The sequence below is a fragment of the Amblyomma maculatum genome, chromosome 1 (genome assembly GCF_055883805.1).
Source record: "Amblyomma maculatum isolate TAMU_Amacu chromosome 1, ASM5588380v1, whole genome shotgun sequence".
Taxonomy (NCBI): Eukaryota; Metazoa; Arthropoda; class Arachnida; order Ixodida; family Ixodidae; genus Amblyomma; species Amblyomma maculatum.
Genome location: NC_139344.1, coordinates 261,418,680 through 261,439,069, shown reverse-complemented (window position 1 = coordinate 261,439,069; position 20,390 = coordinate 261,418,680). Strand labels below are relative to the sequence as shown.

Sequence of the window (20,390 nt, the reverse complement as noted above, 5' to 3'; positions counted from 1 at the left end):
CCTCTCGGTACCACAGTCACAGTCACCATAGTGCTCGCTGCTTTAGGTTGCCATCGCCATCGTATCATTGGACACATCGCTGCCTGTGTGCGGCGTTCCATGAGGGAACAGCGACGACGGGTAAGGTGTTAACCTGTGTAGTTTTGCTGATCATCTAGTCTAGCTTATACGTGGTAAGATTTATGGTGCGCTCGGCAACTGCGTGTAGCAAATGAGTTGCTGTTTGGCATAGAAATATCCTCACTAAGGCCAGTTTCAAGCCGCGCTGCAGCTGCACGAGTGTACTACCGCCATGTCTGCAGGGGCAGAAACCTAGACTACAGTGCAGTTAAAAGCCTAATGGGAGCATTTCAGATAAGTTTGAAGCTTTGTACTATTGGCAGTCTTGAAGTGCTTGCTACCCTGATGTGTCCTGTGGTACGCTTTATAGCATTTGTCATGAATGAAAGTAATACTACTGAGGTCGCTCTTGATTGAGTCATTTAACCGGTGTGCCTGGTCATTTTTTTTGTAATTTTTTTTTTTAGCGCGATGGTGAAATTTTACGAGAGGAAGGACAGGTTCAAGTTCAGCTGGGACCAGGTGGCTCAAGGCTTCTGGGCGAGGTATCCAAACCCATACAGGCAAGTTTATAAACAATCGTTTCACAGTAATAAACCTCGACTAACTACAACTTGTTTTAGCTGTAGAAGACTTGCTGTGCACCACATGATTGACGGTGACAGGAGTGTTTAGTGTGCTGTAACTTCATTGGACGTCGCAATGGGTGAATTGGTTTGTTGTAAAATTGCCCGATAAATTTATAGAATGTGCTGGTGATTGGGGTAACACGGGGGCGTGGTGAACACGGTATTGAAGTGGGCACTTCGTGCATTAAGTCCCATTGGATGTCAAAACCCTCGATTCAGTCCTGCTTTATGCATCCTGTGACTACTGTTTAATTGCTCTTTGATCCTCTTTTTTTGTCAACCTTGTGATAATGCAGGTATTTTTGTTTACAGCACACATGTATTGACTGAAGACATTGTTGCACGATATGTCGAAGGTGGAAAGCTGTTCACAAAACGGCTGCTCACAAAGACCAACCCGATGAATCGGCTACCAAAGTGGGGAGAGCGATTTGTGAGCTCGAAGTCTGTTCGTATTGTTGAAGAATCTGTTGTTGATCCAAGGACTAGGACCTTGGTCACTTACACGCGCAACATTGGTCTGCAACACATTATGGTAAGTTGCATGACACTGTTGTTCTTTCACACTTGTTGTTCACACTTGTTCTTTTACTGAACCTTTCTAGAACTGCTTGTGGTCCTCTTTGTTATATCGTCCAGGGCGGCCGTAATGAAGAGAGCTGAGACTTATTTTGATGTTACTATGACTAGATTCTGGCTGATGTTAATTCAGTGAGCAGACATATTTATATGTTTGAGGTATGGGAAACAAACTGCCACTCAACAAGTATTATAAACAAACAACTAAATATCCAATCCATGAAAATGAAACAGAAACCGAAACTCATGATATAACACTCTGTTCTGCTGTTAACATTAGTGATTTTTTTATTTTTGCCACACCAAGGTTGGTTACATCTGGTTTTAGTAATTTTGTTCCTGTTATCATTAAGCAAGAACCTGTGTAGGTACTTATAGGGTCTTTCTTGGCTAAATGTGGCAGGTGTAAATGTAATCTATAGCAGTTCTTTTTACATTTTGAAGCGGAAGCTTCACTATAGCAGCCAGCTCAAGCCTTAGGCGTCGGTGTCAGTAAGTGCCTGAAAGAGCGCCAGCTCGAGCCTCTCCTTCCATGTGGATGGGGGACATAAAATCGGCCTGCCGTGACATTTGAATTCACATTGCCCCTATGCCACGCAATCAACCCGCCGGGGTGGCGTAGTGGTTACGGCGCTCGACTACTGTTCCCAAGGACGTGGGGTCAACTCTGGCCTCGGCGGCCGCTTTTCAATGGAGGCGAAAAGCAAGGCGCCCGTGTGCTGTGTGATGTCAGTGCACGTTAAAAAACCCCAGGTGGTCGAAATTTCCGGAGTCCTGCACTACAGCGTCTCTCATAGCCTGAGTCGCTTTGGGACGTTAAACCCCACAAACCAACCAACGAACTATGCCACGCAAGCATGTTCATTACAGGAAAGTGGGTTCTGCATTGAATGTCTGTGAACTTTGATGCGTTCAACTGAACACAGATTGGGTTTGATGCAAAGCTCGATGCAAAGCTTTTGCTCCACATTGGGTTCAGCACCGTTGAACCCCTCTAGCCTTAGAGCATGGCATGGGCAGGCGGTAGCTGGCAGCTGACATAGCCGAGCACTAATTGGTCGTAGGGTTGCCTGACATTACGTTTGGCAAAAGCTGCCAACTTGGGTTGCTCCTTTCATATGGGAGGGTGATATCAGAATCAGCCTGCCAGAACCCTTTGCATTCATGTTACCCCTTGGACACACAGGCACATCCATACGGCTTGGTTAAAGCGGTACTTTATATATGTGCTGGTAGCTTACGCTCTTGTGTCATACCCTTAAAGACTGAGTTCGGCCACAAGCATAGCCAGGCAAAAGAAGCTTCCACTTCCATCCAGGTTTAATCAGAGCTAAATCACAACTAACTTTTTTTGCTTATATCAGTGTGTAGAATGCCTGCAACTAGCTCTCATGTATTGGGTATAACTTATTGCAGTGCGTACGCCAACTATAAGCATTTCTCTATGGCTGTCCTGTTTAGTCATGGGGCTAAGGTTAAAAGCTCATGAAAGTCTCAAGCCGAGGGCATAAAACAGAATATGGTCAGTTCAGAAGTTAAATTCAAACTTCTGGTTTACTTTAACTGATCCTTCAATCCTGTAAACGTTCTGTTAAAAAGGCCAGTCTTAAAGTACACACAATGGGAACAGATGTTTGGCCCTTTCATCGTTGAATTATCGGTAGTTGAATACGTGTTTTCTCATCGTTGAATTATTGATATTTGACTACGTGTTTTCTCACCTAATGGTAGTGATTTTCATCCTAATATATCCTGTCAATTTTGTGTTTTGGTTTGTGGAAAGAAGGCCTCCAGTATCTACAAAAGACAGGTGCTGGAAATGTGTTTGTGCTTTGAGTACAGTAAGATTTGTCATTTGTCAGCAAATCTTACTCTATTCTCATATGCCTGCTGAGGGCTGAGGGTGAGTTGTTCCGTAAAGCCACGCATCCTAATATTTTTATATAAAGAGCTTAACATGATTTGTGTACATGGAACACAACAGGTGGCTAAATCACAATTGTCTGTTGTGATCTCAGCAGGTGAAGTTTTATTCTCTCATTTGTGTATGTATATGGGCTTATATGCTTATAGATTTTTAAAGCAAGCAAACTTTTACTTGTTAGCAAGTTGAAGGTAATTAGCTCTTCTAATTCAATGTAGATAAGTGCCACACCATGGTGGCTCAGTGGTTAGGGCACTTGACTACTGAATCTGGCGACCCGGGTCGATCGCAGGCATGGTGACCGCTTTGTAAGGCACGTTAAAGATCCTCAGGTGGTAAAAATTATCCAGAGCCGTCATAGCTTAGTTCACTTTGGGACTTTAAACCCCATGAACCATAAATACAAAAAAGCGCTGTACATTAAGGCACATCACAAATCAAGTGTAAATAAGTACTACACATATGGGCTTGCATTTCTTTTGTTATGTGTGGAGTTCCATAATACAACAATTTGGGCGAGTTGGTTACATACATTCATTATTACAGCGCAATGACTGCACAGAACAAGAGGAGGACACAACAGCGCTGTTGTGTCCTCCTCCTGTTCTGTGCCGTCTTTGCGCTGTAATAATGAAAATATGTGTGGAGCTTCTCCTAATACATTATGCTTGTATTTCTTTTTATCTCAACCTGAAACTTTTCTTGCTTTCACTGTATATGACACTCCAGTTCTCCTCATTTGCATGCTCACTTTTCGGTTTGGAATGTCTTGCTCCTTGGCATGCACTTAAGCGGTAATCACATGAGGCGACAACCTCTAGCGATCTGTCGCGCGATGCCAACGTCTATCGTTGCCGCTGGTGCACACCGCACGGAGTGACGGGGCTCAGTGACAGAGAGGTGCGTTTCCAGCGTTGCTCTGCTACCGCCACCTCGTCGTTCGGTCAAGGGGAGTGCAATCACGCTATATCCCATTTTTAACACTAAACAGCATGAAGTACGATAAAACATTGATGAAATTTCTTGTAACGCATTGCATTTTAAAGGGTCACAGCGCAGCGGTGCGCTGCTACACTGCGATACCGATTTGCATTGCAAGCAGTGACTTTCTCCTGCTCCTTTCGAAAATTAACAATATCTAGCCACACTAGCCTTTTTTTACTACCCTTCCAAGCTTTTACTGAACTGTCTCGATGCGCTCATAATACACGGATCAGACAAAGTGAGCGTCTGCAGGCACCAGGTTCTTAGCCCAAACCGGACTAAAAGAACAAACTTCACCCGAAAAAAAAAAAAAAAAAAGACAGAACGGAAGTTGACCATCCCAAAGCCTTCTGCGATTGGCTGCCTCGCAAGCTACTTCCGGGCGACACGTGAAATTTTCTAAAAACCCAGAAACTGAGCAACAGCGACGAGCGTCAATGCTTTAAGCGGTAACCGCATGAGGCGACAACCCCTAGCGATCCGTCGCGCGATGCTGCCGCCAACGCCTGTCGTCGCTGGTGCATACCGCACAAAGGGCTCAGCGACAGAGCTCAGCGACAGAGAGGCGCGTTTTCAGTGTTGCTCTGTTACCGCTGCCTCGTCATTCGGTCAAGGGGAATGCAATCACGCTATATCCTATTTCTAACACTAAACAGCATGAAGTACGATAAAACACTGATGAAATTTTTTGTAACGCATCATATTTTAAAGGGTCACAGCGCAGCGGTGAGCTACTACACTGCGATGCCGACTTGCATTGCAAGCAGCGACTCTCCTGCTCCTTTCGAAAATTAACAATATCTAGCCACGCTAACCTTTTTCTTTCTTTTATTACCCTTCCAAGCTTTTACTGAATTATCTCGATGCACTCATATATACACGGATCAGATGAAGTAAGCGCGTGAAGGCACCAGGTTCTTCGCCCAAACCAGACTAGAAAAACAAACTTCATACGCAATAAAAAGAAAAAAAGCCAGAACGGAAGTTGAGCACCCGAAAGCCCTCTGCGATTGGCTGCCTCGTGAGCTGCTTCCGGGCGACACGCGAAATTTTCTAAAAACCCAGAAACCGAGCGACAGCGACGAGCGGCAATGCTTTGCGGCTCTCAGACCGTCGCGCGGCATGTCGCCGCGAATTGTCGCCTCGTGCAGTTCGCGCTTTAGCGGCCGTCAGCCCGTTGCGCGGCGTGTCGCCGCGAATTGTTGCCTCATGCGGTTAGCGGTTTAAAAGCCCCACATCAGTGTTAATGTGCAGCTATCTATTGCGGACTTTCTCCTAGCCCTCAGTGTAGCTTTTCAATCAAAGTGCACCGACTTCTGATTGTTGTCAAATATGTCCCAGGTTCTCCACATTGAACTATTTGAATGACAGTGGCAAAGCATGTTATACAGCACTTTACTTACCTTTTCACTTGTGGCTATGGCTGCCTCATTTGGCTAAGCATCACAATAGATAGATACTTTAGCGGGCACTTTTGGAAGCACTTTAAACTAAGATCTCTTTGCTCTTAGTATTGTGGTCCTCTGCCATGCCTGTGTAGAGAACCCCTCAAGCACACGCACACCTTGTTTGGGAGCACGAGGAAACAGAGAAGCATTGTAATAATAATAAACAGGTTATACACCCACAGTGGGAAAAAAATCATTTTACCTGTTCCTTTTGCTTGCTTCTTCATGTTCTGTATTGCTTCATTGTAGCAGGGGGCTTCAGAAACACAATTGCTGTTTAGTATGTAGGTTCCTGCATAACAGCACCAATCTGTATGCTTCTGATCCCTTTTCAATGGAGGCAAAAAGTAAGGCGCCCATGTGCTGTGCAATGTCAGTGCACTTTAAAGGACCCGAGGGGGTCCAAATTTCTGGAGCCCTGAACTGCGGTGTTTCTCATGGCCTGAGCAGCTTTGGGACGGTAAACCCTATAAACTAAACTTGCTAAGCTAGCTTTACACAAGTGGCCACGTGTAGCTTCATCAAGTCTTATCATTGAGCTGTTAAATGTTTAGGGCAGGGTCTCGAACTCCTGTTGCTATGTGGGCTGCATTAAGGAAATTTCATCCCTCGCTGGCCAGAAACAGCAAAATAACATTAGAGAAATAAGTGATGACAGTGAAATTTTAAAGAAATTATTAACACTAAAATAAAAAAGAAATCAACCGAAACATCTTGTTTTGACACCACCCCCTCCTATTCTTTATGGGAAAAAAAAAAAAAAGCTCATGCTCTATTTTTCCTAAACGCTGGACAGGTGCCAGTTCAGAATGGCTTGAAGAGAGCTACTGAAAACTTGCATTGGGTAATAAATGCCACGCTGATCTTCAAAAGAAAAAGATGTAGACTTGGAGATGAAAGAAAGGACGGGTTGTCCGGCACCTTGCTCTTGATGGTAGCTGATGTCTGTCCGAATTTTGGGCAGATTAAAGGGGCCCCATGACGTTCGCCAGACCACTAATTCTAGTCGGCCACTATAGTTCTTTACACCTTCCCGATGCCCCAAAGCCTAATCATAACGGCGAAATCGTAGCGCGTAATATTTTAATCCGCTTCAATAATCAGCGTTTTGGCACCGATGTGAGCGGCACACGACGGCGAAGTTCGTTAACGGATATGACGTTTCCTTTTCTGTGGCGCTGATTGGTTTGGCACACATATTAGATTTTATATTCGAATGTTCTTCAAGTTACTATTCAGAAAACAAATAAATGGTGATTTAATTCCGCATGTGTTCGTGGAGTGCTTGTAAAGATGGGTAATGTAAACTCGGATAAATGCGGTGTTGCCAACAAGCGCGATGGAGCGTCTGCTTGTTCTGATGATGGTGATGGTGGCTTTGCCCTTCGTAGCAGGTCGCCGGAGCCAAGAATTAAAGAAAAAAAAGAACAGAGAAAGAAAAAAAGTCTGCCATGTGCCAATACGCTGTCCAGGCTCTACCTTCACAAGCACAAAGGTCACTCCCACAGGCTCCTCAAATCCCAAGGCAGCTGACAGCGTTCGGATCTCGAAGGTCGGCAAAATCGCTGGACAAGCCAAAATCATGTGGTTGATCGTTTCTGCCGACGCCCAACAGGTGGCGCTAGTTGTGTCAAAATCTCTCGAGAAGCATGTTCGCTTCCCTACCAGGTACAGGGTAGGCTTCGCCTTAGCTCATGTACGCCATTCTCCCGTCTTTGCCTTTCACACTCGTTCTCGAACTTTCGCACAAGTAGCGCTCGAGTGATGCATGACAGCAGCAGTGATGGACGCTGGCAGAACACCAAAACGGCGACACAGATTTGCTGTCCGTCGGGTCCACCTCGTCGACACCCCCGCAATTGGGTTGGAAAACATTTATTATCAGTATTGAACCGTGAACGATATGTGGGCACTGCACTTAGATGGCAAAGATGGTTTGGAGCAGAATTTGGCGGGCTAGGCTAACTTTGAGCAGACCAAGGGAGCAGACGAAGAAGCCGGTCCTCATAGCTGTGCTTCGCAGCATCGGTAACGACGCTGCCAAAAAGTGTGGCTGCTGGTAGGGTTGAACAGGCAACCATGGTGGATAGCTTCCGATATGTCAGCAGAAAGCTGCGTTTCTGATAGGTTCCGCCCGAGTCGAGCGCTGGGCGAACGAAATGGGAGAGGGGCTCCCTCTTGCAACAGCTCAGATGCACTGTTTCTTTTTTTCTCTTGTATTTGGAATTTTATAAACCGAATAATTCTCGTTTCCATGCGCAGATTTTTGTAATTTTTTTTACTGACATCAGCACGGTGCAGAGAACCTAGAGGTTGGCTGGAATTAACAACCTTACGCACGTTACTGTGCCCCTTTAAGATGGCTCCTTTAATATCTTCACAAAGAATGTGTACCATCTGGGGACGATACCTTTTAGTTGGTTTTAGTTGAAAAATGAGCCTGGCAGTAATAACCCGTGACAAAGGCTGAAACCTTTGGAGCCAGCGGAGGGGCCGTGTGTTTGAGTTTAGGCCATCGTGTATGAGGCTCTAAAGGCAGATTTATGCTGGCCTGTGCCAATAAATTGCCACTTTTTTTTTTTTTTTTTTGTCTTTTTCATTTTATACAAAATATAACCTTAGGTGGTGCATCAAAAGGTAATATTCTTTCTTGGCTGGAGCCATAAAGCCAAACTCAGTAGCGAACAGAAGCACAACAAGGGATACATTGATTAAAGATGATGCTTCACTGAAAACGGAGCTTTTGTAGGCTATAAATGCTAAAAAAGTGAAGTACGGGTGTCACGGTCATCAGTTGATTTCATTGCAATGCATTAACATTTCTTTTGGCCCTGATTCCAGTGTCTTAGCTGCACTGCCATTTGCTTGAAATTTTACTATAGTGTTTTGTTGTTGTTTTTTCGTGTAGATGCAAGTTTGTAGAGAGTGAAGGGAAAATTTTTTAAATGCAATGGTCTGAACAATAAATGCATCTTTAGTTGATGTACAGGTAAGAGCCATAAAACCATATTCAGAATAAAATTCTGCTAACTTGACCTCATTGTCTTTTTAAAAAGGGAAAATGCTTTAAGGCGACTAAAGGGTTTGCAGACCATCATCTGTCAATACTGCCTTTGCAGTGCAAAATGTTTTCTCAAGCAGAGGGCAGAATGGGCACTAATAGCTGTTTCAAGTTGTTCTGTAGCATTGCTGTGCATTTCACCTTTGTGGTTTTTGTTGCAACTTGCATTTGTTGATGCATAGTTCTTTACTGCTTATGCTATTATATTTGACACCTCTTTCATTTGCCTTCTCACAGGGTGCGCACAGGTGCTTGAAAACCTTGAATACCATTGAATTACGGAAGTCTGTTTTCAAGGCCCTTAAAAACCTTGAATTTATGACTGGTCCTTGAAGATTCTTGAATTCCTTGAATACTAAATTTGAACTGGTGTTTTTCGTCATGAAAATGTTTTTGTTGCTAAACTTTTATTCTTGACTGAGTTCTGAATGAACTGCGGGGAAGGAAACGTATCGATTTTTAGCCTATTTAGCGCATTCTCGTTAGGCGGCTGGCAACACTGCAGTGGGCGCGCGGCTGCGTCGTCCCATCGCTATCGCATCGGCATCACTCACCGAGCCCAACGTTTTTAGATAGGTTTACCGAGCCGTGCGGCCATGTCTACGCTGGCGTTGCCCTAGTGCTTGCATTTTTGGAATGAGCGTGGCTTCTGCCTGTCAGCGCACGTGATATTTTCATATGTGACACAATGCCCGGAAAGAGCAAGTTTCAGGCTACGTGGCTCCACCATGACGAATACAAGCAGTGGATTGCGCCTGATACAACGAGTCCGCATCGGGCTAAGTGCAAGCTTTGCGGTAAAACTGTGGATGTGACTGCCATGGGTGAATCCGCTTTAAAAGTCACATGAAAAGCGGCAAGCATATTAGCGCAATGAAGGTAGCGCAAGGGAGCGCGTTGAAAAGGTACCCGACGCCGGTCGCGGTAGAGCAGTCTACTAGCGCGTGTTCCTCGCAGTCGCCAAGCCTAAACGATGCTTGCAAAGCGCACGAGCTTGTCGCTGACGCTGAAATTCTTTGGACTCTGAAAGTTCTGACATCCCACTTTTCGTACCGGTCGTCATCCCAAGCAGTGGAGCTATATCAGCGCATGTTTCCGGACAGTGAAGTGGCAAAGGCGTTTTCTTGTGGTGAGAAGAAATGCGCCTATATGACGTGTCACGGTCTCAGGCCTTTCTTTCTTTCAGCATTGCAGCGAGAAATAGAACAGTGTGAATTCTATGTCGTACTGTTTGACGAGTCGGCAAATGACTTTCTGCAAAGTAAGCAAATGGATGTGCACGTGAGGTGTTGGGACTCTGCTCACCAAGTGACGACCAGGTATTACACCTCCGTTTTTATGGGGCATTCCACAGCCGATGACATTCAGGAAAAGTTGCTAAGCGCCCTCGAGCCTTTGCCTCTTGCCAAGATTCTTCAGATATCGATGGATGGGCCCAATGTCAATCTGAAGTTCTTCAAAGGTCTTCAAGAGCACTTGCAACAAAACCACCAAGTTCTGTGTGTGGACTTAGGCACTTGTGGGCTACACACAGTGCACAATGCTTATAGGGCTGGAGTTTCAGCGACTAAATGGGGACTTGACTGCTTGTTGTCTAGTCTGAGTGCAATTTTTGAAGGTGCTCCAGCACGGAGACAGGACTTTTCGGCAGTTACAGGCCAAGATACCTTTCCTCTTAAGTTTGTCGCCCACCGGTGGGTGGAGAATGTTCCTGTAATTGAGAGAGCGTTGCTGTTGTGGTGTGACATGAAAAAGTACATTGAGGCTGCTAGAAAAAAAGAAGTCAACCTGCCAAAATGTGCATCGTTCAGTAACTTGTGGGAGTTCTGCTGTGATGCTTTGCTGCCAGCAAAGTTGAATTTTGCCTTATGTGTGGCGATGGCACTGAACCCTTTTCTGGTAGAGTACCAGACAGACAAACCAATGGTTTTTTTTTCCTTGCAAGGGATTTAGAAACTGTTCTCAGAAAGCTGCTGACGAAGTTTTTGAAATGTTCGATCCTGTCTGCCAAAGGGATAGTGGGTCTGCTGAAGATCGACATTGATAATGCCGAGAACCATGTTTCACTTGAAAAGGTGGATATAGGCTACAAAGCAGAGCAAGTTCTCAAGAATTCTAAAGTGAGCTCAAAGGACGTGTTTCAATTCCGGATGGAATGTAAACAGTTTTTGATCAGTGCCACAAAGAAAGTTCTAGACAGAAGCCCCTTGAAGTTTGCATTTGTTAGGGGCCTTTCTTCACTAGACCCACGACAGATGTGCTCGAAGCCAGAGGAATGCCTTGCAGGTTTCAGAAAAGTGTTGGACACCCTCATCACTGCAGGTAGAATGGCTGATCACCTTCGAGACACGGTGCTGGCCGAGTACACGGAGCTCCTGCACGAGCAGAAACATCAGCTTAGACAATTTGACAAGTGCGCTGACAGACTGGATGAATTTTACCCTGATCTCTTGAAGTTCAGTTCAACCTACTCGAAGTTGTGGAGCATTGTGAAACTTCTGCTTGTCCTCAGTCATGGCACGGCAACTGTCGAGCGTGGATTCAGTGTAAACCGACAGGTGTGCGTTGAGAATCTGAAGGACCTTTCATATGTTTCACAACGGATCGTGTGCGATGCGGTTGAGAAAGCAGGTGGTGTTCTAAACATTCCAATCACCAAGGAACTGAGGATCGCTGTGTCAGCTGCAAGGCAAAAGTATGGAGCATACTTGGAAGCCCAGAAAAAGCAGGACCTTGAAGCTTCAAAGCAGAGAAAAAAGCACTGCATTGAGGAAGAGCTTGATGCAATGAAAAGAAAGAAAAAGAAGCTGGAATTGACAATTGATGATCTCATGGCATCTGCAAATGCCTATGCTGATAAAGCAGAGGCAGAAAACAATGTGACACACATTGTTAAGTCCAATAGCCTCAGAAAGACGGCCAAAGACAAGAGTGAGGAGCTACACGCCATTAAGCTCCAAATTCAACAAAAGCTGCTGGAGCTCCCCTGAAGTAGCCCTGAGGAGCTGCTTCCTAAGGATTTTTTTGTTTTGTGCAGTTGAAGCAGTGGACAATATTTTGTGAGGGTATAGGAAATAACCAACAATTTTATAAAACTAATTTTTTACTTTTCTGCGGGATATGACCAAACTTTCACTGTGATATTTTATGAAGCTATATTTAATTTTTTTCTGTGCAATAGAAACAAATCTGCGTAGTGATGTTTTTTTTCTTTGTGGAATAAATATTTCAGACGTTTTGAGAGCACTGTTTGAAGATCTTTGACATGGAAAAAAAAATTAAGCCCTCGAAGGGGGCCTTGAAAATCCTCCTATGGGGGCTTGAAATTCCTTGAATATCCTTGAATTTTTTTCTTTGCCACCTGTACAAACCCTGTCTCAATTTGAATCAGTATGCATTGCATTTATCAGTGTTCACCATGTACCAAAAAGTGTTTTGTTTTGTTGAAAGATACTCAGCCTAGAATAAACAGGCTATCTAATGGATATTTCCTTGCTGTCTTGTAGTCAATAGAAGAGAAGTGCATCTACAGGCCTGCTGCTGACAACCCTAAGCACACTGTGGTGGAGCGAAAAGCCTGGGTGTCTTCTTCAATTCTTGGTTTCTCCTGCGCCATCCAAGCGTTCGGAGTGGAACGTTTCAAGCAAAATGCTGCCAAGGCATGCAAGGGATTCACCTATGTCCTGGAGCGCATGTTTCCTGGGGCTCATCCTGCTGAGAAAGAGCACCTTCGTTCCAAGCTGGCCACTGAGCTAGCAAAGGCCAAGGCTGTCCCACTGGTGGCTGCAGCCAGTTGTAGCAACTAGTGGCCAGGGTGTAGGTGTTAGCTTGACACTGCCACAAAGGGTTCCCATGGAAGGATATACACGATTGCACTGATATACACACTGTTAAGATTGTTGGTGAGAGGTTGCCTTCAGGCCATGAAAGGATGTCTTTTTATGTTTCTTTTTGGGTGCCAAGTAGTGCTTAGCATTCCAGTGGAACTGTAACAATCCATGTTAACTGCCGCTGCAGTATCGTGGAGAGCTGCACATTTTATTGGAATTAATGTTTATATAAGGCACTGGTTGGAGATGCTGGGAAAGTGTTTGTTTTATTTTGTTTGTACCACCTTTGTTACTGAGACTACTGTATGTGGTAGTAATGTATAATAAAATTGCCATATTTTATGTGTTGCAAGTATTTACTGCTTTTTCAAGTCACATTCAGATGTGGCAGTCTGTCCAGTACAAAACATAGTGCATGCATCTTGGCGCATATTTATGCAGAATGCAGTCATGCTGGTTTATAGCATTCGTCAGCATCTTCCAGGTGCATTCGCATCTCATGTAGCAGCATTACTTCGACATGATTACTCCATAGACAAGGAGTGGCATCTAGTAGGGCACTAAAATGTACAGGTTCGGGCAAAACACATCATGCTATAGCATTCTAACATATTTCATAGGTTGCACTACCTTACAGCTGTTGTATGTGCATACCAGTAGAGAATGTTGGTGGGCTACTTCATGGACAAAACATTTTTCTTTTCTGGTAGGAAACGCATGATTGCACTTGGAAACAGTGTTTGATTGCGCCCACACCTGTATAGATCATATGGCTGAATGCATGTTGTAAATGGTAGCATGCTACGACTCCTAGCAATCTCAAATTACTGCAAGAAAGTAAGTTTAGAATGCTGCTTTGTAACCGAAACAATGGAAAAAACTGTGTACCCTTTGCATGTTAGAGCAATGCAACACAATTTCGTAGAGATTTGTGTAAATAATTTAGTATTGGCATATACACCAAATTCGACTTTTCGATGTGAAACTTTAGATCTGACCCAGTTTCATTAGAATATTTCTACAAATGTTTTTAAGCCCTAATAATGCATAAAGATGATTATGCTGTGAACAGAGCAGAAAAAGTAGAAAATTTAATGTGTGCAATCAGTGGCAGTGATGCATGCTCTAACACAAGTGAAGGAAAATAGCAGGGTTCTCTTACCAGCACTGATATGACAGCCTTCTTTTCTACTGTTCACACTTAGGCAGCGGAAAAACGTTCTATATAGAATGTATGGGATGTAGTATTGTTTTACTTCGCTGTACCATTTGAAATTCATGAGTAATGGCAATGCGGTAGACAGGTGTGACAGAAAACAAGATGACTGGTATTGTCTTTTCATTCTTATCTCTGCTATACCACTTGTAATAATGCATTTAGGAGGTCTATAGTAGCCAACCAACTAGTCCAACTGAGCGCGTTCACTTTAGCAGAGGATCATCTCTGCTTCGTTCATTGATGGGGATTTCCCATTGTTATCGTCTTCTAGGTCCAGACTTCCACCGAGCTCTACATATCCTTCACATTCAACAAGAAATTAAGTACTGCTTGAGAAGGAATAATTACTTCTCTATAGCATTGATGAAACCATGCTTGGAAAAGGAAAGTTGTGGCTAGCAGATTTTACAGACTTTACACAAGCCATACAGCTTACCATATAGAGTTCCTTTGACCGAAAAGCCGTCGCCATAGCCCATATTGATGAGATAAATGGTGTTGGAGAAGATATGCACGACATACCTTGTGCAGCGTTCAGGGTGCTGTGATAAAATTTCGCTTCCTATTTATCAAATAAGTGGCAAATAGTCTTGCATCCATCCATCCCATTTAGCATCCATCTTTTAGTGAAGCTGGAGGCTAGATTGCGATAGGGATTCGAACCGACGCCATTCGGCAATGCATAGGGCAAGTGTTGGTGTTCACTGAAAAAGGAGGTACTGCGCCTTCCTTTCCCTTAAAAAACGATTTACACAAAAACATGAAAGTATTCGCGGAATGAAAAGGCGATGTTAGCTCTTCATTGATACCAAATTTTGGTGATTTTTTTCTGCTTGTTAATGATGCGTAAGACATTTGCATCGGGCGAGGAGAATGTCAAAACGCCTCCTCTCTGGACTGTTGCAAACCGGTTCCGCTGCCGCTTCCACGGTGCTAGCGTCATGCACACACTAAGGGCGCATACGGCAGCCCAGCGCCCACTATGGCGACGCCCAGAGAGCCCTCGTTGCAAAGGTCTATATGGATCACCATGTGGTTTTTGCCTACGACTGCTAAATAATTTTAATTGAATTTTTTTTCACTCGCCAGTTTCGATTTCAGACGCCGAGAGAGTAAAGTCTAGGTCACGCGCAGCTTGAAAAAAGTGTTGTGGTCAGTGATGCTTCACTTATTACAATTCGTGTCCTTGAGGCAGGCTGACTTCAGTGCTCTGGTGAATTAAAACGGCAGAGGAACGGTTATATCACTGTCTTTTTCATACCTAGACTTGACACTGACGTCACAGCCATCGCTAGGTTGTTGAAACCCAAACCAAAACTGGCCAGAAAAAAACAATCGATTATAAATTATTCAGCGACCGTAGGCGAATATCAAGAGGTGATCCGTGTACAATACTGTCTTACGCGTCATAACCTTGAGTGTCTCCATAATGCTTACTCATTTTGATCCGTACACTAGCAGGGTCTGATTTATCCTTGATTTCTCGTATAATTTGCATGCCAGGATTTCCGCATTTTCCGAATGAACCAGATGAACTGTCAGGAACAAAAATTCGACTTATTTTCGGTTTCATACAAAAACCGAAACTAACTTTAATGTTATTTGTAAAAATAAGGAAAGCATTTTGATTGGTTCATTAATGTTAGAAGGTGACTACTGGCTACAAAAAAAAAATAGCTTGCAAATGTTCGCAAGGCGTTAGTCTAGAAACCGAAAGATTGTGAAAATCAAAGCAGTCAAAGTCAAAGCCAAACGAAAACATCCAGCCGGATTGCCACTGACACCAATCGCAGGCGGTGCAAGTGGCGAAGTCCGCTGATCACGTCAACGTCACAGGGAACTGTGTCTGCGGTTGTGTACCGTGTATGAGAGGACTGGTAATTTTCTCTTCGGCCGGTGAGTTTTCCTAGAATGTGAAATTACTGTCCACGTTACAAAGAGTACCATCGCGTTGGACAAACACTGCAGTGTAGGTCATGTCTCTCAACATACGCGATAAGCAGATCGCTGCACTGAAGCAGATGCTCAACTTCAACGTCCCTCAGCCGAAAGGCTCGTTTTCGGAGCCTGTATGGAAACTTTTGGTGTACGATCGTTGCGGACAGGACATCATATCGCCTCTTCTGTCTGTGAAAGAGCTACGCGACATGGGCATCACTCTGCACATGCTACTGCACTCCGACCGAGATCCCATTCCGGAGGTTCCTGCGATTTACTTCGTGGCGCCCACTGACGAAAACATTTCGCGAATATCACAGGACTTCCGAAATGAGTTGTACGACCAGTATTACCTGAATTTCGTGTCACCTGTGTCACGCCAGCACCTTGAAGATCTGGCTTCAGCAGCTCTGCAGGCAAACTCTGTAGCTAACGTATCGAAAGTGTTCGACCAGTACCTCAATTTCATCACAGTAGAGAATGACCTGTTTCTGCTGAAGCACAACGATCGGCACACTGTTTCTTATTACGCCATTAACCGTGGCGATGTAAAGGACACCGAGATTGAGTCCATTATGGATAACATCGTCGACTGCCTCTTTTCCGTTTTCGCGACGCTAGGGACCGTGCCCATAATCCGTAGCCCCAAAGGAAACGCTGCTGAAATGGTCGCAGAGAAACTGGACAAAAGAATACGCGAGAATCTGCGCGACTCGCGTAACAGCCTGTTCCTGGATTCTACTCATGGCGGCGGCCAGTTCAGTTTTCAACGGCCTCTCTTGGTTGTGCTCGATCGCAACATGGATATGGCAACACCATTGCACCACACGTGGACATATCAGGCTTTGGCGCATGACGTCCTTGGCTTGAGCTTGAACCGTGTTACCTTAGAGGAACCTGTTGCATCATCCCCGTCATCCGAGCATGTAGGTGCCAAGCCAAGGAAAAAGACCAAGACATTCGACTTGACTCAGGCTGACAAATTCTGGCAGCAGCATAAAGGAAGCCCCTTCCCCACTGTGGCTGAAGCAGTGCAGGAAGAGTTAGAGGCATACCGAGCCCAGGAAGATGAAGTGAAGAAACTCAAGGCAGCCATGGGACTGGAAGGTGACCGAACAGATGAAGCTATTACAATGCTCTCTGATAACACAGCAAAACTGACATCAGCCGTAAGCTCACTGCCAGAGCTGCTTGAACGTAAGAGGCTTATTGATATGCACACGAGCATAGCCACTGCAATCTTGGAACACATCAAGGCTCGCAAACTGGACCTGTACTTTGAGACTGAGGAGAAACTGCTTGGTAGGCAAGCTTTGGATCGTTCCCTGCTGGACCTGATCAATGACCCAGAGGCTGGCACAGCGCAGGACAAACTAAGGCTAATTTTGATAGCTTTTGTGCTGGGAGTCGACGGAGCCCTCGAATATGAGGAGGCCTTGCAGCGAGCAGGCTGTGACCTCAGTGCTCTGCGGTACTTGCGTCGCTGGAAGGACTACACCCGCATCACTGCCCCACAACCCATAGGTTCTTATGGTGGCGGCCCTCGCACGGTGGGAATGTTTTCCAAGTTGATGAGCCAAGGCTCACAGTTTGTAATGGAAGGCGTCAAGAATCTGGTTGTCAAGAAGCACAAGCTACCAATTACACGGCTGGTGGATGCTTTGATGGAGTTGAAATCACTGCCCGAGACTGATGATTTCCGGTACTTGGATCCCAAACTTTTGGGACGTGCTGAACCACGAGTCCAGGCACCATTCCAAGAGGCAGTTGTGTTTGTTTTGGGAGGTGGAAATTATATAGAGTACCAGAACCTGCTGGACTACACAAAAGGCAAATCCAAGAAAGTGGTCTACGGTTGCACGCAACTGGTCAATGCTGCTCAGTTTTTGGAGCAACTGTCTCAGCTCGGGGCTGAAATTAAGTGAACTGTAACAGGCTTTGCTTGTGACACATCAGGCCAGAAACCGAACATGAATATGTAATTCTGGGTGTAAAGGGCAAATAAAATTGTTGGTATTCTGTAATCTTGAAGAAAAAAACTGTCATTTGAAAGCAATTTCATAGCACACTTGTTAGCCTCGAAATCACATAGCATGCTTAACTAATTGCTTCATATGCTTTGGCAGCTTGCTAAATTAAACATATTGGTCGAGTGCTTCAAATGCTGGACTATTAAGCTTCGTCTGATGCTAATCACAGGTAGATTTTTGTTGTGTATAGAAGAATGCACACTGGATTTCTATACTGTGATTGGCTGTGTCAGTCAATATCTGTGCTCGACTGAAAGTTTTCTTTTTAAGAGGAACTTTTTCAGTTTTGTCATGCACTGTCGGCAAATTTGTGGTTTTTTTAAATATTCATGTTGTGGTTTGTATGCAGTTTAGGTCATAGTATTTTTTTGCTATGGGCTTCACATAACAGAAATTTGATTGGTGTGACATTTTTGGTTTGAAACAAACCCGTTTTTTTTTTTTTTTTTTTGTGTGTGTGTGTGCTTATATGATGCCTAAACTTCTGGAAAATTGGCTTGATTTCATCTGTGATTATTCCACAGGGAGTATGTAGCAACTGTTACTTGCTTTTATATCTTATGTTATTTCGAAGTGCTAGTATATGAGTGGTAGTATAGGAGGCAAAATTGGAATTCATCTACAAATGGCAACACTTAATGTCTTGTCCTCTGATAGTTGTCATTCGCTGGCTTTAGCATTCTTGATCTAAATATTTCCTTAGAACACTGCAGATGGAAAAAGTGTAATGGGTGGATACAGTGATACATGGGCATTTAGCTTACGCCTGTGTATGAAAGCAGTGCAGCTCTCACTGTTGGCGCTCACTGTGGGCTACATAGCACTTCAGTTACTGCTGTGAGTAATCCTACAAAGACACGAAAAAGTGTCTAGAACCACAGGCAGTAGAAATTATTTGGGAACCTCAACTACTGCATACTTCTGAGACAGAGTCACTTTGAGATGTTAAACCTCATAAGCCATCTAGCTTCAGTGTCTTGCCATGTCCAAGAGAGCATTTTGGCGGGCTAGTTGGTGCATAATAGAGGTGAAGAAAAGCAGCGCGAAAACGAAGACGAGACCACACAACACAGGCGCTGTGTTGTGTGGTTTCGTCTTCGTTTTCGCGCTTTTTTTCTTCACCTCTTACCATGTCTTCAGAAAAAGGCAAGCCCACTGCATTCATTGCAACATGCCAAAATTTTTCCAGCATGATATTTCTGGACAAGTTTGTTTCTAGCAGGTGTTAAAAAAGGTCATGAAAAAAAACATGGATCTTAAAATGGGCATCTGAAGAGTTAACTGCACAGTGTGTTGTCTGAGTAATGCTTTCACTGCTCAGGAAAACATGTAGCACTAGCTCTGCAGTGGTGGTTAAGGTGCTTGACTGCTGAACCCGAGGACATAGGTTCAATATTGGCCGCACCTCAATCAAGGTGAAACCCAAGGCGCCTGTTGTATACTGTGCAATGTCAGGCCACATTAAAGAAACGTGGATGGTCTATATTACCACAGCCATCAACTGCATACAACGCCCCCTATAGCCGATATCACTATAGAACATTAAATGCCATATACCATGCCATACTACAGTGGTGAACAATTGGTACCTTGTGCTTAGCAGTGTGCAGTTGAGAGTAATTACCAATTAATATCCATCTGAGGGCAGCTACAAACTTCTGAATTCTTACAGTAGAAAAAAAGTTGTCTTGGTTCAGAGATCAAACCTAGGACAACTGCCACTCCATGGCAGTTTCTCCATTAACATAGCCAACCAGGATGATTCAGCAATTTGAAGTGGGAGTGGTGTTAGTCCAATGGGCACATCTGCTAAGGAAGTGTAATAAGCATAAGAATAGAAAGAATAAGGAAGTGTAATAAGCAAGGTTTTAGTAATACTATGAGGTGAAGCCAACTAAGGCTAAGTTCTAAATATAGTCTCAATTTCTGAATTTGTATATCACTCATAACAAGTAGTGCTTGCATGTGACAGCCAATCAATACTCATGAACCAGCGCTCGTCACATTGCTTGCATATATCTCTTATAGCCATAGCCAAGCATAACCCAAAGGTTGGAGTTTGTTCACACATGTCTAAATCAGACATTCCCCTTATCACCAGTCATTTGAAATGTCGAAGTGACGGAACATTTGCTCAGTAGATTGCTGTTTTGTTACTTGCTTTTGCCATTTAAATTGAGCAGTCTTGTCGAGTGCCAATTGCAGTTGACATTTCATTTGTTCATCATTAGTGAGAGGTGTTATACACCCCCTAAAAAAGGCAGAGCAAGTAAAGCACCCACAAACATCACTTTCATGCCTTGTTGAACTCCATGACTGAAAGCAATTTTTTTTTTTTGCTCCTTTAAAACCATTAATGTTGAACCTATATAAAATAAAGTCCTTTCCAGCTGCATGCAAGCTTTGGACATAGTGCCTATGTGGTGAAACAATTTCATTTGACGTCTCACATTATTTCTCAGTGAATCGTGCTTTACTTATTCCTGCAACTTTAACTCAATCTGCATAGCAAGTGAAATATTTACTGTTTATTCATTTTCATTTATGAATGGATGGATATAGGCTGTGAAAGCAACACGCTAAACATAGGTGCTTTGTACCACTCATGAAGATACTAGTGTATTTAGGAACACATGCATTTTACTTCAATTATTTTCGGAGTCAAGTGTGAGGATGTACACAACAAAT

At 44.0% G+C, this 20,390-nt stretch overlaps 2 protein-coding genes and 1 pseudogene across 2 annotated transcripts; all 3 read left to right on the top strand.

Annotated features, from left to right (window-relative positions):
- Position 1: 1 nt before the first annotated feature.
- prel (preli-like) lies at positions 2-12,857 on the top strand. The gene is made up of 4 exons (XM_084591049.1): positions 2-120; positions 528-623; positions 1,002-1,224; positions 12,192-12,857. The coding sequence occupies exons 2-4, from the start codon at positions 532-534 to the stop codon at positions 12,489-12,491; spliced, it is 615 nt and encodes a 204-aa protein (XP_084447175.1). The 5' UTR covers positions 2-120; positions 528-531; the 3' UTR covers positions 12,492-12,857.
- LOC146206383 (uncharacterized) lies at positions 8,564-12,170 on the top strand (annotated as a pseudogene).
- Positions 12,858-15,502: 2,645 nt separating the features above from the next.
- Positions 15,503-18,117, top strand: Slh (sec1 family domain containing Slh). Its single transcript, XM_084591048.1, has one exon. It carries the CDS (start codon positions 15,711-15,713, stop codon positions 17,595-17,597), a length of 1,887 nt encoding a protein of 628 aa, XP_084447174.1. The 5' UTR covers positions 15,503-15,710; the 3' UTR covers positions 17,598-18,117.
- The last annotated feature ends 2,273 nt before the right edge of the window (positions 18,118-20,390 follow it).